Here is a 24,637-nt window from a genome sequence, read left to right on the forward strand (position 1 = left end):
ATTTGTCATTGGTGATTTTCTTCATCATTCTAACATTTTGAAGACTCCCAGCAACATGCAGCTCACAACACCAGGGGATGTCCTGACTTCCAGCCGTGAACCTGGTGAGGGCTGGCTGGTTCCCGGCCTCTCCAGTGTTGTTCCCCACGGTTAGCCTTCTTGAGAACTTGTCAGCATCTAGAAAACTTGTGTGCAGCTTGCAGCTTATAGCATCAGAAGACGTCCTAACTTCTAACAACAACAACGACAACAACAGCACCAGCACCAACAGAAATGGCAACAGCAGAAACATTCTTGGGAACTAGCAAGCAGTGGTGTGGGAGATGCCTGAGTGTCTCTCAGCTACAGACCTGGCAAGCTTTTGATTTATGACTTTTTCAGTGCTGTTCTCCTCTGGTTTGGTGAGCTTTTGGCATCTGCTGTAGTAGTTACTATCCTATAGAGCTTATTACTGCTTTTGGATACTCCTTATTGATGTTATTTGTGTGTTTAGCCAAGTGTTTTTTGATCAATAGTAAATATATGTTGGGATCTCTTAAACTTATATGTATGTGTACTCCTTTGACATGACACTGTTATCAATGTATATAGTTTAGTCTTAACCACCTTGCTTTTTGACATTAGCATATTCTATTAATTGCCTTTGTCTTTTGCTATTATATATTGCTAAATAAGTTGATTAAATAAATAAATAAATTAGCTCCTCTCTAGTGTGCTCCTCCCCTTCCCCCCACTCGTCATTACAGTTGTTCATAACACCAAGGTCGTCAGTTCGATTCCCACATGGGCCAGTGGGTTGTGCCCTCCACAACTGGATTGAAGGCAACGACTTGGCTTAGAGCTGATGGGTTCTGGAAGGTCACATTATTCCCTAATGTTCCTCAATAAAAATTAAAAAAAAAAAAAAGAAAAGAAAGAAGTCATTGGGGGCTAGATGAGGTGAGCAGGGAGGGTGTTCCAGTTATTTGTTTCCTGGCTAAAAACTCCCTCACAGACAGTGCCATGTGAGCTGGTGCATTGTTGTGATGCAAGAGCCATGAATTGTTGATGAAAATTTCAGGTTGTTTTCATCTAACTTTTTCACGCAGCCTTCTCAGCACTTCCAAATAGTAAACTTGGTTAACTGTTTGTCCAGTTGGTACACATTCATAATGAATAATCCCTCTGATATCAGAGAAAGTTAGCAACATCATTGCAACAAGTTTGTGAACTTAACTGTCAGACCTCGTTCGTACCTCCATGTGAGCTTTTAAAAAAAAAATCAAAATTTCTTTTAGTGTACCTGGATTCTTACTATATCCAGGTTACAGGGGAATTCACACCCAATTCGTTTTAACACCTGCAGGTTTTCCATGTTTTTATTTAGATCACAGATTGATTTGCATTTTATTCTTGTATAGGGGAGTGAGGCTTGAATTTCATTTTAGCTCTTTCTAAATGACTAAGTGGTTCCTGAACTATTTATCACAAAGTCCATCTTTGCACTAGTGGTTTGAAATGCACGCTTTGTCAGTTACTAGATGTTCATGTGTAATTTGGTTTATTTCTGCACTTTGTAGTCTATTCCACTGGCTGCTTGCCTCTTCATTTGTGGGCACCACTATGCTTTAATTATAGATTCATTAAGAGTATGTTTTAATATCTGGCAGGGCTACCCCCTTCCACCTCCCCATTTTTATTTTTTTGTGTGTTTCATCATTATTATGAATGTTTTAGTTTTTCTCATATAGACTTGTACATTTCTTGTTGAACTTATTCCTAAATATTTTATTTTCTCTGATATTGTAAATGGCATTTTCTCTACCATTAAATCCTCTAACTTGGTATTGTTTGTCTGTATATTGTTTGTCAGCGGTGACACTGGGCCTGTTTCTATGTATTTAGCAATCTGAAGGCTAATAATTTCTGTATGTTAATTTCATGTCCTGATACCTTAGTAATTAAAAAAAAATTTTTATTGAGATATAATTGACATATCACATTGTATTAGTTTGAGGTGTACAACATAAGGATTTGATATATGTATATATTGTGAAATGATCACAGAATAAGTTTAGTTAACATCCATCACCTCATATAGTCACAGTGAAATGAAAACTGTAATCACCAGGTAAGTCTAGTACCCACCTGACACCACACATAGGTATTACAATATTACTGACTATATTCCCTATGCTGTGCTTTACATCCCTGTGTCTACTTTATCACTACCAATTTGTACTTCTTAATCCCTTCCCCTTTTTCACCCTGCCCCCCAACCCCCTCGCATCTGGGAACCATCAGTTTGTTCTCTGCATCTATGAGTCTGTTTCTGTTTCGTTTGTTTATTTTGTTCTTTAGATTTCACATAAGTGAAATCATATGGCATCTATCTTTCTGGGATGAAAACTTTTAAGATCTACTCTCTTAGAACCTTAGTGAAGTGTTTTATAGTATGGATTTTATTATAGAATTTCTGGGGTTTTCTAGGTATACGCTTATGTCATCTGCAAAGTGAGATCATTTTACTTATTTTCCAAACTTTGTGCCTCCAACTGGGGTCTTATTTGGTGGCTTCCTAATATCACCGGTACACAACGTTGACTAGTCGTAGAGGCACTGGTCATCCTTGCCATCTCACCTTGTTCTGCATCTTAGCAGAAATGCCCCTACTGTGACTAATTTTTGAATAATTTTTTAAACATTTTGAGTATATTCTCTTCTTATTCAGAGATGATATCTGGATGGCAAGCCATGAATATCTTCATATCTGAAATGGTTTACTTTTCTCTTGTGCTTGAATGGCGATATCACTTGGTATAGGAGCCCACGTCAATAACTGTTTAAATTGTTTGCAGACTTTTTCTTTGTACTGTTGACTTACTTTCAGTGTTGTCAGTAAGGATCCTCACAAATGGATTCTTATCCTCTTGTCAAAAAATGATTCTCAGTGCATTGTTTGGGAATGTGTGCTGCAGTTATTAAATGTAACAATATTAAATCATTTGACTATCACCCCTTCTGGTCAGTAAACATCATACATTTCTGGGAGTCTGGACCTGCACTGTCTAAAATGTGTCACACATGGCAATTAGCACTTGGAATATATTCAGTGAGATGGAGGAACTGAATTTTTAATTTTAATTAATGCAAATTTTAATTTTAAAATTGAGAAAAAAATTCAGTTTTCAGGAGGCTTATATATATGTATGAAATAACTTGGGATGAGAATTTCCTTTTCCCACTTGTATATTTTATGAAATTTAAATAGAGATCAAATATTTTCAATGAAAATTTAGCATCTGAATTGAGATCGTCTTTAAGTATAAAATGCACAGTAAATTTTGAGGACAGTATTTAAAAAATCCAGGCAAAATATTTCATCGAATTAAGAAATATTGCTTACATGTTAACTTGATATTTTAGATATACTGGGTTAAATAATATATTATTAGAGTTAATTTCCACTGTTTGTGTAAATTCTTTAATATGGCTACTCAAAAGTTTAAAATTACGAACATGGGTCACATTTCATTGCAATTGTACAATACCCATAGAGACTGTAGACTTTTCTTCTTTGTCTTTGAAATTATGGAAGTTAAATAAGATGTGATCTTTTATTTTTTAAATACCTTAACTCTTTTCTCCTGAGGATGCAGAGAGAAAGCTTTCTTCAATGAATTATTTCTTTCCCTCTGTTCTTTTTTTTAACTTTAATGAGATGGATGTTGGAATTTCTGGAGCTATGAACACGACCTAAACTTTTCATCCTTTCTCCTTGTACTGCATGCTGACCTGCCATGCTGTTCGAGATGTACTCCCTTGATCCATCATGGAGATGGTAGCGCAGAGCGCCTTCTTTCTGTCTAGAACCATAGACTATAAGCTGGAGTGCCCTTGGGTGACTCATTTTGAAATTTGGAACTGAGTTTTCCAGTCACAGCCCTCTGTTTTCTACATTTCAGCGATTCATCAAAACATTCGTGCACCAAAGATGTATCTTTAGGTGTTTGATTCTTCTTTTAAAATTAAATTTATTGGGATGACATTGGTTAATAAGATTATGTAAATTTCAAGTGTACAATTCTACAATATATCATCTGTATATTCCACTGTGTGCTCACCTCATAACGTATAGTCTCCTTCTTTCACCATTTATTTGACCCCCTCCTTTACCCTCTTTGTCCTCCCATACCCTTCCCCTCTGCATCCCTCTTCTGGGTATCTACCCAAAACATTTGAAAACACTTATTCGTAAAGATATATGTACCCTTTGTTTATTGTAGCATTATTTGCAATAGTTAACACATGCAAACAACCTAAGTGTCCTTTGACCGATGATTAGATAAAGAAGACTGGTACATATGTATGAAGGTGTTTGATTCTTAAGTCTTCATCACTCAGTCAAACTAGATCAGAAACTGTTCTTCTTCAAGGAATGTTCAGTAAATATGGTCTTTTTGGACTTTAGACAAAAGCACCCATAATGTCAGAAGGTCAATATCCAACTTTTCTCAGAATTGTCTCCAGAGATACAGTGGAAGACACAAGGGCAGAATTATCCTAACTACCCACCCCCTTGGTCTCACTGATAAACCCCAAAGCTTTATTATGGTTTTAGTAGTTATAACTCTCCATGACATTTGGCTCAGCATAAACAACATTTTTAGTTACTAGCACTGAATTCACATGTATGGTTGTGGTTGTGGAACGTTGAGGAAGGATTAAGTCACTTCCACAAATGAAGCTGGTCAGATATGTTTAAGCAAGAAATTGGGCGACACCAGTAACCTGAAGCCACTTTTAACTGCTGCGATTTAACACTGTAATAACATCATTCTTCCCCAGGATTCACCTGTTTCTTTTTTTTGAAGAGTTTTTTTGCCCTGGAGAAGTTCGAGCTCACAATCCTGGGACGATGGCGGAATTTTTTTTTTCAGACTTTGGCTTGTTTTGCTACCTGAAGGAGCTCAGAAAGGAAGAGTTCTGGAAATTTAAAGAGCTCCTCAAGCAAGAACCTCTGAAATTCGAACTCAAGGCAATCCCATGGCCTGAGCTAAAGAAAGCATCAAGAGAAGATCTAGCAAAGTTGCTGGACAAGCATTATCCAGGAAAACAGGCATGGGAGGTGACACTGAGTCTGTTTCTACAGATCAATCGGAGTGACCTGTGGACCAAGGCTCGGGAAGAAATCAGCAGTAAGTATGGGATACAGGAGCAGGGCCCATGGGGGAATGTGGGTCTACTGGGAGCTTATAATAATGAAGCTGATATTGTTATTGAATTAGTGACCACTCTCCATCTGTTGAGAATGTGCTATAGGTCAGCGGGAGCCTTGGAGGTGGTAGAAGAATTGCAAGTCAACTCTGCTCATATATGGGCCAGTGATGGACTGGGGGTGGGTAGTGTCCTGAGACAGACTGTCATCTAAGTGGTGTCCCCATTTTTCTGTCCCAAGATGAGTCCATGTTATTACAGGAGATGCCCTGGGACTTAGTGTCTGCATTATCAGGTCTGCTGAGATAGAATTCCATTGTGGTAGTTGTCCGTCCTGCTCAAGGACTAGGCAGAGCCCTAACATTAGGAAATACTTATATAGGGCTTATATCCCCAGTATGCAGTAAGCACATTTCATGCATAATGTCTTTTTGTTCTCACCGTGACTCTGAGGTTTGCAAGTGGGACACCCGAACAGGGTCCCCTCAGGTTGGATGACTTTTCCAAAAGGGACAGATCTGACTCCAAACCAGTGATTTTTGGCTCATTGAGGACTCACACCTTCCTCTGGAAGGATACGCCTTTCTCTCTCCTCAGGAAGTAAGATGAGTTAAGTTGTAAGTCCCGGTAAACAAAGAGACAAAATGTCAGACAAGTCATTTTTAACAATTATACCTTTAAGACAGTAATTGAGAGCTGCCAGGGTGCTTTGCCCCATTTTACATGTTATTCTGTATTGATTTTATCTATCTGTGGCAATAGGCTTTTCAATTCTGATAAGTAAACAGAGATTCAGATGGATTATAAGTCTCAGTGCAAAAGCAGTTCAACCAAGGCCTGTCTCCTGGTGGATGGATGCCCAGCTTGTGGTTAGGACTGTGATTAATCAGGCAGTTCCTAAGCAGCAAGCCACCATTGGATCCGTTTACCACACTCCCCTCAATGGGTCTGTAAGACTATAATAAGCCCAAATGGATTTAGAACAGTTATTGCTCACTGTACAATAGGAAGCATGAGACGCATGTTTACATCAATTCCTTGTCCTTGAGTCCCTTGGTGGCACTAAGGAGGTGGGCTCAGGTGGACACTGTGTCACAGTAGGTCTGTGTCATAGGTGAGGAACCCAAAGATCTGATATTAGGTAGTGACTGCTGACAACCCTGCCCCTCCTCCCTTCCAGAGAGAGAGAGAGAGAGAGAGAGAGAGAGAGAGAGAGAGAGATCTTTAAATTGCTCCTGTTTTTATAAACAAATCTTTTTGTGCCCCAGAGCACAAAAAACTGTCTCTCTATCCCAAAGCTGTTTGCTAGTCATACATCCTTGAACAGAGCTATGAATGCCCTTTGCTCAGAAGACATGAAGAAATACGTTGCCTGCTGTGGCAGGCATCTCTTCAATGCAGGGTATGGTCCTTGTATATTTGTGGTTTTGTTTACCTCCCCTAATGTGTTGTCTTGAACATGGAAGGTACGTATTCAGGGCAAGTTGAAAGAATAATGGTTCAAGGTTGCATTTCTCAAATTAACTGCAGTAACATGGCACAATAGAAATCACCTAGACCTTATGGTTTCAGGTCAGACAGATACAAGAAGACTCCTGGCCCTAATATTTATCCATTAGTTCAGATGAAGCCTGTAACTCTCTCAATAGTTTTTTGTAAAGTGGGGGTAGAATGAACTTAATGGGTTTTTGAAGAGATGGAAGATATAGTAGCAGTAACAACATCCTCAGCCCTGATTCCTGGCAGACCAGGAATGGCAGCACCTATGGATTCTTTACATGGGAGAGACCACCCCACCCCCAAGTGTGGAATGTAATTTCCAAGTATCTACACTTTGTGTAATTAACTCTGAGATAGGTTTCTGGTTTGGGTCAGGTGCTTCCATGGACAGGATTCCAGATAGATTCCGGTCCTAGTGAAATTGAGTTAATTAGCCCGGTCATCCATAGATACGCATTAGTCTTTGCCCGTGTGTTCTAGTAAATCTGTAGGGTCATTCTGAGAATGAAAACACAAGTGCATTTTTAAAAAAATTAAATGTATTGGGTAACATTGGTTAATAATATTATATAGATTTCAGGTGTATAACTTTATAATCCAACATCTGTGAATTCCATTGTGCACTCACCTCCCAAAGTCTGGTTTCCTTCTGTCACCATGTATTTGACCCCCTTTACCCTCTTCATCCTCCCCCACCCTCTTCCCATCTAGAAACTACCATTCCGTTGTCTGTGTCTATGAGTTTGTTTGTATGTTTGTTTGTTTTATATCCCACATATGAGTGAAATCACATGGTTTTGTTCTTTTCCATCTGACTTATTTTACTTAGCATAATACTTTCAAGATCCTGTCCATTTTGTCACAAATGGCAATATCTCATCATTATTAATGGCTGTGTACTATTCCGTTATATATATGTACTGATCTTTATCCACTTACTCCTTGTTTTGGCTATTGTGAATTAGCGCTTTTTAAATTGTCTTGTATTCAGTCCTAGCTAACTCAGATGAGCTTAACCCATATAAAAATCACATAAAGAAAAAATTTCGTCTCATATGGGAGAAGGAAACCTGCCTTCAAGTGTCTGACGATTTCTACACAGAAACCACAAAGAATGAATATGAAGAGCTGACAGCTGCATATACTGCTGACCAGGCTGGGCAGCCCATCCTCACTGTGGTCTTGCTAGGTTCTCAAGGAATTGGCAAAACAACCCTTTTGAGAAAAGTGATGTTGGAGTGGGCAGAGGGGAACTTATGGAAGGAAAGATTCACATTTATCTTCTTCTTCAATGGCTGTGAGATGAACAGTATCACAGAGACGAGCCTAGTGGAGCTCCTCTCCAGGGACTGGCCTGAATCTTCAGAGCCATTGGAAGACATCTTCTCCCAGCCAGAGAGAATCCTGTTCATCATGGATGGCTTTGAGAAGCTGAAATTTGACCTGGACCTTGACACCAACTTGTGCAATGATTGGCGGCAGCGATGTCCAACCCAGGTTATCCTGAGCAGTCTGCTGCGGAAAAAAATGCTTCCGGAGTCTTCTCTGCTGGTCGCACTGGGAGTGACAGGCATGCGGAAGAATTTTTACTTGTTGCAGCATCCAAAATACATCGCCCTCTCAGGACTCTCTGAACATGATCGGAAGCTGTATTTCTCCCACTTCTTCCGGGAGAAGAATAAAGCCTCGAGAGCCTTCAGTTTTGTGAGAGACAATGCATCACTGTTTGTCTTATGCCACTGTCTCCTTGCGTGCTGGTTGGTCTGTACTTGTATGAAATGGCAGCTGGAGAGAAGAGAAGACCTTGGGATCGCCTGTGAAAGTACCACTTCTCTGTATGTTTCCTTTTTCACCAGTGTGTTCAAATCGGGACTTCAGAATTGTCCGCCTAGGCAGAGCAGGGCCTGCCTCCAAAGCTTATGCACCTTGGCTGCAGAGGGCATCTGGACGGACATGTTTGTGTTTTACCCTGGAGATCTCAGGAGGAATGGGGTATCACAGCCTGATGCCTCGATGTGGGAGAGCCTGCGACTTCTCCAAAGGAACTGCGACTGCTTCACCTTCATCCACAGGTGTGTCCAAGAGTTTTGTGCCGCCATGTGGTACTTGCTCAGACAACCCCAGGACAACCCTAACCCGGCCATCGGAACTGTGTTTCAGCTCGTAACAGCAGTTGTGACTCAAGCCCCAACCTACTTGTTGCAGACCGGGGTCTTCCTGTTTGGGTTTTCAACAGAAAAAACAACCAACCTGCTGGAGACATGCTTTGGTTTTCCACTGTCCAAGGAGATAAAACAGGAAATAACTAAAAGCCTTCAGAGTTTAAGTCAATATGACCCCCATCAAGTTGTCCTGAATTTTCGTGAATTGTTCAACAGTTTGTTTGAGACCCAGGAGAAAGAATTTATAACACAAGTGATGGATTTCTTTGAAGATGTTAACATTTATATCAGTAACACAGATGATTTGGTAGTGTCTGCATTCTGCCTCAAACATAGCCAAAATCTGCAGAAGCTTCACCTATGTGTAGAAAATGTGTTTTCAGATGATTGTGGAAGCATCTTAAAGTAAGTCTATCTATTAATACCAACCTCCACTCCCCCCCCCCCCCACACACACACACACCATACCTATAGGTTGTTCCAGTCCCCTTTGGGTATTTCATGGATCTTTAAACTTGTATTCTTAAAAAAACATGGATTTTGTAATCAAATTTGCCAGCTTTGTGACCATGAACATGACTTTTAAAGTTTTGCCATCTGTACAAATAGGGATAAACATTTTACCTACTTCATGAGGCCAAGGGGAGGTTGAAAAGAAGGCAGTTTTTGTTGTTGCCATGATTATGCTTCCCCTCCCACCATGGCATTTTAGCATATCCTGGTATTTCCACTGGGAAGGGACTATTGGGAGCTTATGCCTGGTTTCTTCTGGATTTTTTTCTCTTTGCTGATTTTAACTTGTATCTTCTTGTCAGGCCTAGGCTACCAGCTCACACTTTATTTTTATTATTAAAATTTATTTTTTAATTACAATTGACATTTAGTATTACATTAGTTTCAGATGTACAGCACAGTGGTTAGACATTTTTTTATTATTATTTAAAAAAAATTTTTTTTTAAAGATCACTTTTATTTATTTAAGTGTGTTTTTCCAGGACCCATCAGCTCCAAGTCAAGTAGTTGTCTCAATCTAGCTGTGCAGGGTGCAGCTCACAGTGGCCCATGTGGGGATCGAACCAGCAACCCTGCCGTTAAAAACACCATGCTCCAACCAACTGAGCCAACTGGCCGCCCCTAGACATTTTTATAATATATGAAGTGATCCCCCCATAAGTCTAGTATCCACCTGACACCATACATAGTCTTTACACTATTATTGACTATATTTCCTGTGCTGTACTTTACATCCCTATGACTGTTTTGTAACTACCAATTTGTACTTCTTAATCCCTTCCTCTTTTTGACCCTGCCCCTCACCCATCAGTACCAGCTCACACTTTAGTTCTCAAATACATTCCACCTTTTACATTCATGTTTTAACATTTTTTATCCCACTGAGGTATAATTGACATGTAACATGTTAATTTCAGGTATACAATGTAATGATTTGATATTTGTATATATTGCAAAATGATCACTGCAGTAAGTCTAGTTAAAACTCGTCGCCACACATAGGTCCAGAATTTTTTTTCCTGTGACGGGAACTTTTAAGATCTACTTAGCAACTTTCAAATATACAATATAGGATTGTTATATATAATGCCATGCTGTACATCACACCCCCAGGAATTATTTATCTTATAACTGTGCAGTCATGATTTTGGATACGGTTCTTCATCCACCGATGGGTCACCCAGTACCAACCTTTGTTCAGATAACAATCAAGTCTTATTGCCCTAAAGAGGAGGAAATGGAGGCAGAATAAGATTGAATAGCTTGCCCAGGTCACATAGCTAATAATTAGTTCAAATGAGGCTTGATCCCCTTGCCGTGGCCTCAGGATCTGCTCGCTCAAACACTATGCCATGTTGACTCAGTTTACCTGGCAGCACCTCACCCTGTTCAGACCTGGGTGTCCATCAGCTTGCACAGGCTCTGGGGATGGTGTTCTGCCTGCTTTGGGAATGTCCTGAGTTGACTTTAGCCACTGGAGAATCATGGTGTTTGTTGTCCCATAGTAACAACCAGAAACTCTCCTTCTGGCGGGACCTCTGTTCAGTGTTCACCACCAGCAGGAACATGCAAATTCTGGATTTGGACAACTGTAATTTCAATGAGGCTTCCCAGGCGGTCCTCTGTAAAGCGCTGGCTCAGCCTGTCTGCAGACTCCAAAAGCTTGCGTGAGTTGGATGGTATACTGTTCTTCAGTAGCAGTTTCATTCTCTTTAGAAAATTAAGTATAGTTGGTACACGGGATATTTGTGATATTTGTGTCAGATACACAAAATAGTCTTTTGACGTTTTTATACCTTAAAAGGTGATCACCCCACTAATTCTAGTAGTCATCTGTCACGGTGCACACTTGTCACAGTATTATTGACTTTATTCCCCTTCACCTTTTCACACATCCCCACAGCCCTTCCCTCTGGTAACCATCCCTCTGTTGTCTGTTTCTATGAGTCTGTTTTTGTTTATTTCCTTTGTTTTTAAAAAATTTTTCATTTATTCATTATTATTATTTTTAACTTTCACTCAGCTTTAATTTATAATTATGCATTTTAAATTCAAACAGGTGGCTAAAAGTAAGACATTCAGAATAATTTGATTACAAGGCTAGTTAACTGAAAAATCATTTCCATTATAAGTACTTAGTTTGCTGTGCATTCCTAAAATCGATCTAGGAAGTCATCTACTGGTCAACACATTGTGACTCTCTAGGGCAGTGTGACATGATTAAATAGAAATGTCTTCAATCTTATGGATACATTAATCTAGATTGATGGTTCAGAATCTATGTGCAAAATTAAAAATATAAATTATCCATCTTGATCTTTCCATGTCCATAAAATGAAGAGCTTTTCCTGATCACAAGTTTTCCATACAACAGACAAATAAATCTTATAGCGCTAGACAGAAATGCTTACGGCTTAGGCACATCACAGAAAACTGGCCTCTTTCAGTGGGCAGACAGTGACATGAAGCTGCTAATCAGTGACATCCATAGCTTATTATTATTTTTTAATTAAAGTTTATTGGGGTGACAATGGTTAGTAAAGTTACATAGGTTTCAGGTGTACAATTCTGTAATACATCATCTATATCTCACATTGTGTGTTCACCACCCAGAGTCAGTTCTCCTTCCATCACCATATATTTGATCCCTTTTATCCTCATCTACCTCCCTCTTTTCCCCCTTCCCCTCTGATAACCACTAAATTATTGTTTGGGTCTATGAGTTTTTGTTTCTTCACTTGTTTGTCTTGTTCTTTTGTTGTTTTCAGTTTTATGTACCACATATCAGAGAAATCATATGGTTCTCGACTTTTTCTGTCTGACTTATTTTGCTTAGTATAGTAATCTCAAGATCTATCCATGTTGTTGCAAATGGCACTATTTTATCTTTTCTTGTGGCAGAATAGTATCCTTACACCAGTTAGAATGGCTATCATCAACAAGACAAATAATAAGTATTGGAGGGGCTATGGAGACAAAGGAACCATTGGTAGGAATGCAGACTGGTGCAGCCACTATGGAAGGCAGTATGGAGTTTCCTCAAATAATTAAGAATAGAATTACCATATAACCCAGCAATCTCTGCCTGGGTATCTTCCCCAAAAATCTGAAAACATTTATCCGTGAAGACATATGTGCTCCAATGATCATTGCAGCTTTGTTTACGGTGGCCAAGACATTTGTTTCCTTCGATAAATGATTGGATAAAGAAGATGTGGTATATATATATAGCTTCTTTAGTATTCATCAATCCCCAGGATATTGGTAAGATTGTCAGCTTTTAAACGAAGTAATTTCCCAGCAAGTAATTTCCCCGTGTTTTGGAATTTTCCTTTGCATCTTAGCATCTTCACGTAACAGGTCCATTACACTGAGAGCCATTGTTCCGTCCACCTGTGAATGATGCAAAAAGCTTGTTTTGTTCTTTAGATTTCATGTGTAAGTGAAACCACAGGGCATTTGTCTTTCTGTCTGACTTGTTTCCCACCAACACTTCCATCGTGGTTTGTCTTCTTTCTACGAGGTTGTCAATCCCCAGATGGCGATGCCTCTTGATTGTATGTTCACCCTGTGGTTGTCTTCCCACCATGTCCTCTGTCGACTCGGTGCTCACTGCCGGCCTGGAGTCTTAGGTCCACTGCAGCTGTCTGGCCGGTGTGTCATAATGTTTTCAGTGATGAGGTAGCTGGAGGGCTGAACTTGCTGTCCTTCTGATGCCCCTGTTTCTCACAGGCATCTCCAGCTGTTAAGGGCGTCCCTTGTCTTTCTATGGTAGCACTTCTCCCTGTTGGCAGGGTCGGCCTGTCTCATCCTGACTGTGACTGACCCTATCCCTCTATGCCCAAAGTCCCACCTCCTGTTCTCAGCTCCCTCCATCTCTGGGCTGGAAGTGCCTTGGATGTTGCTCAGATATTTAGGGAATTCCTCTGCCAGGAATAGCCACAGTGCTTCCAGGCTGTAACATACCTCTCCAGTCTGTTCTCATTTGTCTTTTGTTTCGGGCCTATTCCTAATCTCCACTGTGGTGTTTGAACATGGCAGAACATTTACTTGTTATGCTTTCCATCATTTCTCAAAGTTGAGTGGGAGGGTAGAAGTCAGGGTGTGCTCAAGTTTGCTGTCACTATACCAGGAGTCATATGTATTTATAAATCATATATAAATAATACAAAATACATAAATAAAATATAAAAATAATAAAATATAAACATTAAATATATAAAAAGCATATATAAATATATAAAAACTACAAAACTGAAAGCAACAAACAAGACAAACAAACAAATAAAAACTCATAGACACAGACAACAGTTTAGAGGTTACCAGAGGGTAAGGGGGTGGTGGGGAGAAGAGGGAAAAAGGGGTCAAATATATGGTAATGGAAGGAGAACTGACTCAGGGTGGTGAACACACAACGCAATATACAGATGATGTATTATAGAATTGTACACTTGAAACCTATATAATTTTACTAACCAATGTCACTCCAATAAATTTAATAAAGATAAAAAATAAATATATAAAAAGTATATATAAACATATATAAGAAGCATACATAAATATATATGATTAAAATTTTGTTTTCTTAATCCCTTCACCTTTTCCACCGAGCCTCCCAACCCCACTCTGCTCTGGCAACCATCAGTTTGTTCTCTGTATCTATGAGTCTGTTTCTGTCTTGTTTGTTCATTTATTTTGTTCTTTAGATTCCACATATAAGTGAGATCATGTGACACTTGTCTTTCTCTCTCTGACTTATTTCACTCAGCATGATATCCCCTAGGTCCATCCATATTTTCACAAATGGTAATATTTCCTTTTTTATGGTTGAGTAATATTCCATTGTATATATGTACTACTTCTTCCTTATCCAATTATCTATCTATGGACACCTAGGTTGCTTCCATATCTTGGCTATTGTAAATAATGCTGCAGTGAACATAGGGGTGCATGTATCATTCTAAATTAGTGTTTTGGATTTCTTTGGATAAATACCTGGCAGTGGAATTGCTGGGTCATAAGGTAATTCTATTTTTAACATTTTGAGGAACCTCCATACTGTTTTCCATGGTGGTTGCACCAATTTGAAATCCCACTGACAGTGCACAAGGGTTCCCTTTTCTCCACATGGATCCTTTTCTTGGGAACACAGTCTTGCTTGGAGTATTAATTCAACTGTGTGCCTAGGAATGCACAGAGGCACGAACATGGTGTGTCTTCCTCCTGGTGCTGAGAATTCAGTATGGGTGAGTTTGAGTCCCCTCCCTTATAGCGTGGATGGTGATATGTAGAAAAGGAGAGACTAGGAAGAAACAGGAGCGACGCAAGCCATGGAGTCTCTGTGCTTGTCTGATGTCTGAAGATTCCAGAGAGAAATAATTTATAGGCAAGAGTAACCGCATATGTAAAAACAGTGCTGTGAGCCTCAGCAGGACAGCAGGAAGAATTCGGTAAGAGGTACATTGCTTTGTTCTTAGACTTCATTGCATGGGTTCCAATATCTCATCTTTTGTAGGTATAATTTTGCTTCCAGCCTTGGAAATGGTGTAGACTTCTTTAAGGCTGTTCTTCACAACCCTTACCTGAAATACCTGAACCTACATGGCACCTGCCTCTCCTGTGGGGACGTGGGGCAGCTACGTCAGACACTGACACACCCCAGGTGCAACATAGAGCAGCTGATGTAAGTCTCTGGTCGTCCTTGATGAAGGATGTATTTTTTCCTAAAGTGGATGCAGCAGTTTGAATATGTCCATTTCCTTTCCTGCATCAGGCTTTGTCTATCATATTTTCCTAACTTCCGTCTCAGTATCTGCATACCTTTTGGTAAGGTGAGGATGGATTCTCACAGCAAGGCATCCTCTCAGAAGGGTTGTCCCATCCTTCCCTTCTCTGTTACTAGCCTGACTCACTTGACTTATTCACTTGGCTCATGGACACCTTACCTAATTCTTCTTGCTTCTGCCCTCAGCCAATCATGCCAAAACCAGAACTCCAGATGTTTCCCCCTGAAGATATTCCTAGAAATGTAAAACCAGAAAGCCTATTAATGGCCACAAGCATGATCATCTACTCTGGCCCATGACAACATTGAGTCCAGAGGGAAAGTGATTGGTTTGCCTAAAATCATTTCTTCCTCTTAAAAATCATCTGGATGCCTGTACCCTGGTTGGGTGATTTCTAGACAGGCTTAACCCATTTTTCATGAGAGAGAACAAAGGGAAGTAATAGAGGTAGCAATAAACAAAACCAGCTCATTAAACCCACCAATACAATGTGTTCTTCTCTCTCCTGGTTCAGCACCTCGTCTTTGCAGTAACGATGGCAAATATGATTGATGGATTAACATACTCTCGGTCAATTGCACCTGTCAAGACTCATCAGGAGAAGGAGGCAGGTTCCATGCATAAGATTTGTTTGAACATTTAGGCTTGGAATAGACCCTATTCATCACTCAAGGCATTCCCATATCACAACAGTTCTTTTCTTCCATTCTAGCTCTCTCTATTCCAGGGGAACTTACAGAATTTTGCCCCATTTCATGTTATGCCATGTACACAGGGCTTTATATGTTTCACATTAACCTAAGAATTATTGGGTAACAGATCTAGGAAACCAGGAGTCAGTTGTAGACATTTTAAAGCTGGAAACTGCCTCTTTGGGGCAGACCCACTGTACTCTTGAGTTCATTTTAGTATTGAGGATGGGGAGTCCTCAAAATCTGGTTCTCTCTAGCCCAGTAGTTCTCAACAGAGGGCAGTTTTATCCCTTGGGAGATGTCAGTGTCTGAAGATACTTCTGATGGTCACAATTGATGGGGAAGGTGTTATAGGTGTCTAGTGGGGGGAGGCTATGGGTGCCACTCAACTTCCTGCAGCATCCAGTCCCAAATGTCAATAGTGCAGAGGGTGGGAAACCTACTCCAGCCCATGAAATGCTCTTTTATGCTGCATTAGGGCTCAGACTGGGTGTTTCTCAACCTCAGCACCATTGACAAATAATCAGATAAGCAGATTGATTGAGCTCCAGATAAGCCTTTCCTGGGGGCTGCCCACAGCGGTGGGGCGTTCAACAACACCCTTGGCTTCCACCCACTAGATGGCAGTAGCGCCCCCCCTCCCCTGTGAGCGCCACAAATGTCTCCAGACACCATAACTCTCCCCTCGAGGTCAACAGTCACCTACATTGAGAACCACTGGCTCAGACTTTTCTCTAACTTCAGTGGAAAGCAATCAAAGATTAATGAGAGTCATGCAGTTACATTTGTCCTTTTAAAAAGTCTGGCATGTGGACATTGGATTGCTGGGTGCAAGATTAGGATCTGGGGTATGCTCCATGGCTAATTTTTTAAAATTTCCAATTACAGTTGACATACAATATGATATTAGTTTCAGGTGTACAGCATAGTGGTTAGACATTTATATAACTTATGAAGTGATCACCCTGATAAGTCTAATACCCACCTGACACCATCCATAGTTATTACAATATTATTGACTATATTCTCTATGCTGTACTTTACATCCTGTGACTGTTTTATAACTGGCAATTTGTACTTCTTAATTCCTCCCCCCTTTTCACCAGCCCCTCCCGTCTGGCGACCATCAATCTGTTCTCAGTATCTATGAAGCCGTTTCCATTTGCCTTCCAATGCCTGTGCTCACATCCCTCATGTGTCTCACGTGTTGGTTGGGAAAGTGCGACATCACAGATGAAGCCTGCAAGGAGATTGCCTCTGTCCTGGTCTGCAACCAGAAGTTGAAGCTTCTTTCCTTGATAGAAAACCCCGTGATGAATGAAGGCATGATGGTGCTCTGTGATGCCCTGAGGCACCCACACTGTGCCTTGGAGACACTGCTGTAAGTTGGTCTGGGGAAAGCGTGATCATGGACCCCTCAGTTGTCAAGGCAACAAAATGCTCACTGAGGGGGGCTGAGAAGATGGAGTCTGTAGTTAGACCCTAGCCACCTCTCCATGTCTCAGTCACCCCGTCTGTATAATGGAGTGAACACAAATGCTTGCTCCCTAGAGGTGCCATGAGGCTGAATTCAAGAGATGCGAGGCTGGCTCTGAGATGTTTGGCATCGAATGGGGAGCCCAGTAAATCTTGGTTATCATGAAGAAGGATGATGTGTCTGCAGGAATACTGGGTGTTGGGGAGGGCAGAATGAAATCAGTAAGGAACAGAAATTCACTTGACTCCTTTCAGAATCAGGGCTTCTTCATACGTTCTGGGTTATTACTGGGGCCCTCCCGTGTCTTCATTTCTTTCTGGTCGCTAATGTACAAGGTGATCCACTTCCTCTGTGGGGGGGCATTTGGCTCCGGCGGCCACAGAGTGAATGATTGATTTGCCCAGTGAAGCCACATGAGAAATATAGTGTTAAATCCAGCAAAGTACTGTGGCCTTCAATTGCGGGCAGGTGCAAGAATACCCGAGTCTGTGGAAGCAGAGAAATTGTCCAGAGCAAAACTTGTTTGTGTCTACGTGCACTCACAGGCGTGTGTGTGTAGACACATACATCACACACACACACACACACACACAGAGGAACACTTCAAATGGAGCGGGGCGAGAACGCTGGCTATTACTGAGATGACTTTCTAAACTGTAAGAGAAATTCAACAGTAAAATAAATTGCAGGAACATTAAATGTTAAAACCAAACGATTTTAAAATGGAATAAGAAACTCTGAACTATCATGTTTAGCATGAAATATCTTCAAAGGTTCAAAAAAACCAACATATTGGAAGATGAAAAGATTTGGCTATTGACTGCCTGATAAATACAATTAAAGTGGACTCAATGACTGGTAATTAAAGAGGGCTATATTCATCTAAAGAGTTCTTTTAAAAACACCATTTAACATTTTGTTTTTATTCACTAAAGAAACAAGAATGTCACTAGTAATTTTAAAAGCAAAAATGTTCAACAAAATAATACCTTTTCCAACAAATGTGCACAATTTAAAAATATACTTCACTGGCCAGAATTCTGCAAAATGGGCTCATTTCTACTATGATTGCAAGTATTTGTTGAGTTTTGTGCAAGGTAAGTCAGCAAATCAAGAAACTGAAATGAAAAGTCTGTTAATAGTAAACCTCAGCACTTCAAAAACTTTGTGCCACAAGATGGTAATTCAGTACAATTTAAAATGGCAGAAGGTGAGAGAATGCACGTGGAGCTTTTCAGGGAGTGTGTGATTGTAGAGTAGCGAGCCATTGGAGATTATAATATGCACTAACATTAAAGCACTAACAAAGTTTTGAAACATTGGAAAATGGTTATTTCATTGAAAAAAGTGTGTATTAGGTGCCTATTGTCTGATCTCAAAAATTCGAAGGCTAAAAGGGAAGACCTACTACAAGTGAGTAGTGTTTGCTTATCAAGGATTTGTGCGTTCCTCCTGCCAGAGGTCACATTCTCAGATGTCCCTGAAGAGGTAATGGGCAGATAACAGGAGTGAGTGAGGGACGGGGTGGGGGATGACAGTGAGGTGGACAGTGCCTGCCCCGTCCAAGAGGGAGTTTCTGTTCCTTTTCACCATGTGACCATCTGCTGTGGAATTTCAGGTGTCTGGCTTATCTGTGGTAGCGGGAAAGTGTGGAATTCCATGTGAAATCTCTTGGTTGTTTAATGTTGACAGTTAATTTTTTTTAAAAAGTTAAACATGGTGTCAGCTAAACCAGCTACATCCAGGGTGTCATATTCATGTGTGAGCTACCATGTAGTGACTTCTATCTTATACTTCCCCTTACTTTCCAAATTTCCAAAAGTGAGCATACAAGAACTCATAACCACAAAATTAATTTTTTTCTTTTTTTAAGTAGGGCACAGCTCACAGTGGCCCATGCGGGGATTGAACCAGAAACCTTGGTGTTATTAGTATCACGCTCTAACCAACTGAGCTAACCAGCCACCCCCACAAAATTAATTTTTAAGAAATATTTTGGAAAGAAAAATCATGTTAAGTAGGATGCCATCTAGCACATTTCATTAAATAAATAAGCACACTGTGTCGCAGAGAAGGTCATCCAAGTGGTGGTGACCTGACTTGGAACTGAGTCTGATACTCCATTCCCCACGTTGGGACACTATGTTCACCTTTCTTCTGTATTTCCATAGCTCTTACACATTTTAATTCCCTTATTTCTCTCAAGTGACCTCAGAGTATGAGGAACGACAAAGTTTTTGCATGTGGCTTCATGAAAATATTACCATATAGAAGTTAAGCAGGCTAACAAATTGAGTGTGTGTGTGTCTCTCTCTGCAGATTGACATACTGCTGCCTCACATCTGTCGCCTGTGACTACATCTCCCAAGCCCTTTTGTGTAACAAATTCCTGTCCCTTCTTGATCTGGGGTCCAATTTCCTGGAAGACAACGGAGTGATGTCTCTATGTGAGGCATTGAAGCACCCAAGCTGCAACTTACAGCAGTTGTGGTAGGTCTGGCTATGACTTGCTTGAATGTCAGGTTTCTTTCTTGAATATTGGCATCCTGTGAAGGAATTGGGAAGGGGGAAAAGCACGGGGTCTGCTGAAAAAACGCAAGGCTAAATGTTGGCCCTGCCTGATACTTCTAGGCATGTCCAGTGGTGCATTGATGTGTGTGTATGTCTTAATTAAAGGACTTGACAGGACTTTTGGGACATGCTACTCTGTAGATGGGTCTCTGGCCTCAGGAAGATGGGAAATGGGGTCCTGAGTGCCCTAGACTAGCTGGGTAAACTTGTGAGGGTGCCTCACGTCTCCCCAAGTGCAACATGAGGATAATTATATTCCCACCTCAAAGAGTTGAGGCAATTAGCAGGAATAATGCATGTACAGAGCTATGATCACTGACTTGTCCATAACAAGCACTCAGTAAATGATAGTAGAAGACACAGCATGAGGACCATTCACTCCTCCTACCAGGCACTGGACATTCTTCAGGGCAGATGAGATAAATTGGGAAATTAAACACTTCATTTTATGGAGCATCAAATGTGCACATGGATACACATACACCCACAGATGCACGCACACATGTGTGAGTGTGAGGCTGCAAGTGTGAGTGTCTATGTGTATAGATCATGGTTCTCAATCTCAGCACTATTGATGTTTTGGTCCAGATCATTCTTTGTTGTGGGGCAGGGGCTGTCCTGTGCATTGTAGGGTGTTTAAAATCATCCCTGGCCTCTGCCCACAAGATACTGGTAGCACTCTGTCTCCCACTGTGGCAACCAAAAATGTCTCCAGGTATTGCCCAGTGTCCCCTGGGAGGGGGATGTACAAAAATCATTCCTGCATGAGAACCACAGATACACACACACACACCACATACACGCATATATATATATATGCCTATAAGTGTGTATCCGTATCCACACATGTATACACATGTCAGACTTACATACATGTGTATGTACATATTCAGACACACACATGTTAGTGGGTGATAAGTACTGTGGGGAATCATGAGCTTAAATGCATGGGAGTAACTGGGGACACAATATTATGTGAAATATTCAGGGTTGTCCTCACCAAAAAGTGACATTTGTGCAGAGATTTGAAGGAAGTGAGGGGTAGCCCTGCTGGCAGTTGGGCCAAGAGCATTCTAACCAGGGAGAACAGTAAGAGCAGACGCCCTGGGGCAGAGACCAGGCAGGGCAGGAGAACTGCAAGGAGCCCAGAGTGTTGGGCTGAGAAGGAGGAACTGAGAAGTTGTTGGATCTTCACTGCCATCACCACCATCATCATCACCACCGCCATCACCACCATCACCACCATCTCCACTATCATCGTTATCACACCAGCATCACAACCATCATCATCATTTCAGAAGTACTTGGGCATTTCATCTTTCTTATCAATAGACGGAATAAGCTAAGCCATTAAAGATTAGACCCATGACTGTATCTATTTGTGTGTGTGTATTTTTTTCTCAGGTTGGTGGGTTGTTACCTCACTCCCATTTGCTGTAAGGACCTCTCTGCTGTTCTTATTAGCAATGAAAAACTAAAGACCCTGAAACTAGGGGACAATAATATACAAGATGCTGGTGTCAAACAGTTATGTGAAGCTTTGAAGCATCCTAACTGTAAACTAGAGAATCTTGGGTGAGTGTCCACTGATTATCTTTAAGGGAAGGCTTCCCTATTTCAAGAATAGGAAGAGATAGAAAATTAATGGGACTAAAGAGAAGCAGGTTTAAAAACAAGTGTGTCTGGAACAATTTGATAAGTAAAATGCTCTCCCGTGAAACCAGGGTTTCTCAACCTCAGCATTATTGACATTTGGGTCTGAATACAGTTCTTTGCTGTGATGGGGAGGGCAGACTGATCTGTGCATTTTAGGATGTTTAATTGCATCTTTGGCCTCTTTCTACCCATGAGATTCCAGTGGGACTACCCAGGTGTGTCAGATGTCTGCAGATGTTGTCACATGTCCCCCAGGGGACACAATGACCCCCAGGGGACACAATGACCCCAGTTGAGAACTATTGGTCTAGACTGTAAAGTCTCCTGCTCAGAGGCGTGGGATTGGCCTCTCACAATGGTGTGCCTTCCAGTCCACCCAAAGCTGGAGTGGTTTCAGGCGTGTTTCCCTCTTGCAGGTTGGAAATATGTCAGCTCACCACTGCCTGTTGTGAGGACCTGGCCTCGGCTCTCAGTGTCTGCAAATCACTGAGGGGCTTGAACCTGGACTGGAATAGCTTGGATCATGATGGGCTGCTGGTGCTATGTGAAGCCTTGAGCCACCTGGACTGTGCCCTGCAACTGCTCGGGTAAGTGGATGTGCCTCCTTGGTGGCGAGTGACTTCAAAGTGAGCTTAGTCTACTGTAGGTAGGTCTGCCCAGTCTCAGTATGATTGATATGTGGGCTGCAGAGTTCTCTGCTGTGGGGAGCTGTCCTGTGCATTTCAGGATGTCAAGCAGTGTCCCTGGTCTCTACCTGCACGTTGCATACCTGTAGCACCTCCCTCTAGTCATGACGATCAAAAATGGAAACTTCAAAGTTGCTGCGACAGGATCTTAATTGTCCTCAACAGGAAAAAGAAATGATAATTATGTGACCTGATGAGGTCATCTAGCAATATACAGGTGTACCAAGTGAACATGGTGTACACCTTAAACTTACACAGAGTTATAGCAATCACACCTTAAACTTATATAATGTTATATGTCAGTCACATCCCAAAAAACTTTATTTTGCCTATGGGAAATGTTTTCTTTCTATCTTTCTTTATTTTCAGAACTGCAATCTTGAATTCTCTGTCATTTAAGTCACATATTTCTGTATCTTTAAGTGCCTTCTCTGGAGATTTTTCACTTTCTTTCTGAGCTATCTTGTTGCCTTGGTTATTCATGGCGATTACTGGTTTACTATTTCTCTTCCTAGATATCTACAGGAGTGACTTCTGCAACAGGTTGATAGAAAGCGGTCTTTCTTTTGTTTGCCAGTATTTGTTGGTAGAATGTTTTATTATTTCTCCAACTGCAACTTATTTTTCTTCTCCCACACGGTAGTGCTATGTTTTCTCTGTACTATTCCAACTTCTCACACAATGGGGGGATTCCCTGGGAGACGGGCTTCTCCTCTGTTAATAGTTCGTCTAGGTCACAGGGCGCAGTGTCCCGGTGGGTATGCGGAGAGCTTTTGATGTTCCAAAGCTCTTCCAGCTCCTGATTCAGAGCCCGTATATTTCAGCAGTTCTGTTTACTCCTGCAGGGATCCGCCCAGATAGGTGGGGTCAGGGGCAGGGTGAGTTGTGAGAGGTGGCCCAGAGCAATGGCGGCGACCACCACCACAGCCAGTCCTGCTCCCACAGCTCCCTCCCCTTTGCTGGAACTAGTTGGGCTGTGAATTTGTGTCTGCGGTCCACAGTTCTCAGAACAGCAAATTTTCTGTTGTTTTGATCTGACACTGCTACTGTTTCGCTTCTAGCACCAGGCAGGTGGGGGCGGGGCGAGCTCTGGGAGGGTAGGGAGGGGCGGCTAGTCTCAGTGCCTAAGGCTCCGTTCTCTGCTCGGCAGTCAGGGCTTAAACCACCATTTTCAGCCTTTTCCCCTCAATCTTTTCTCCGAGGTCTCTGCCATGAGCGTTGGGTTCAGCCGTGTTATATGCTGTCCCCTCAGCCCTGTGGAGCCCTGGCGGAGCCCTAGCAGTCCGAGTTCTTCCCTCTCCCGCAGCTGCGGTAGTTCCGGGAAGCAGCGAGCTTGGCGCACTGAGCTGGGTCTGCGTCCTGCGCCCGCGCGGCTCCGTCTCCGCGCACTTCTCCCTTTCCTCCTCCCCCAGCTCGCGCGAATCTCCCACCTGTAGGTGATTTCAGTCGGTAGTGGGCCTCTTCGTCTTGCCTGTCTGCTGTGCAGGGACTCCTTTGTGGAGTTTTTGTTGTTCGATTCTTTGTAAATTCCAGGGGAGCTTTACAGAGGCTCACCTCATGCCGCCATTTTTCCGGAAGTGACTCTCTTTATTTTCAACTACAGTTGACAGTCAATATTTTATGATTTTCAGGTGTACAGCACAGTGATTAGACATTTACATAATTTATGAAGTGATCCCCTGATTAGTCTAATACTCACCTGACACCACACACAGTTAGTACAGTATTATTGACTGTATTCCCTATGCTGTACTTTAGGGAATATAGTCATGAATTAATTAATTTTAAAAAGAATGGCTATCACACCCATCCCCTGAAGTTAAAAAAAAAGTCTCCAGACATTGTTGAATGTCCCCTGAGAGGCAAAATTGTCTCAGGTGAGAACCCCTGCTTTACTAGAAACACCATCTTCTCTTACATTGACCATAAAGATGTAATCCCAGCTCAGAGATGGGAAGGATTCTATAAAGGACTGAGCAGAATCTTGACCCAGAAGTACATTCCTTGAAGAGTAGCAGTTAATTTTTTTGAACATTATATTTGCATTTAGAGTGTACGTTTGACACCTGTAGATTCCAGACCCCTAGATGACATGCTGAGGAGTAACAAAATGGTTCATATTCTATTCTTCACATTCCTATTCTATAGGAAAGATCCATGCTTTCTCTTCACTTTCAATGCAATTCTTCCAGTCATTTATAGGGAAGAATGAAGAGGAAAGTAAGCATTGGGATGGAGAGGGGCCAAATATGTCTATCTTCCCAGGCTGGACAAATCTGCTTTTGATGAGGAAACCCAGCTTCTGCTGACAGCTGTGGAAGAGAAAAATCCCCACCTGACCATTTTACATCAACCTTGGGACAATGATGAGTACAGGATCAAAGGTGTTCTTATTTGA

The 24,637-nt window shown here is 41.4% G+C and overlaps 1 protein-coding gene across 1 annotated transcript; it reads left to right on the plus strand.

The window, feature by feature from the left end:
- Positions 1-4,897: 4,897 nt before the first annotated feature.
- NLRP9 (NLR family pyrin domain containing 9) lies at positions 4,898-24,637 on the plus strand. Its single transcript, XM_019710918.2, is given in 9 exon segments — positions 4,898-5,177; positions 7,703-9,263; positions 10,877-11,065; positions 14,905-15,054; positions 17,060-17,230; positions 19,646-19,816; positions 21,302-21,472; positions 21,970-22,140; positions 24,505-24,637. Coding segments are annotated over 9 exon segments (2,997 nt in total).

Source organism: Rhinolophus sinicus, linkage group LG11 (assembly GCF_036562045.2).
Source record: "Rhinolophus sinicus isolate RSC01 linkage group LG11, ASM3656204v1, whole genome shotgun sequence".
NCBI lineage: Eukaryota > Metazoa > Chordata > Mammalia > Chiroptera > Rhinolophidae > Rhinolophus > Rhinolophus sinicus.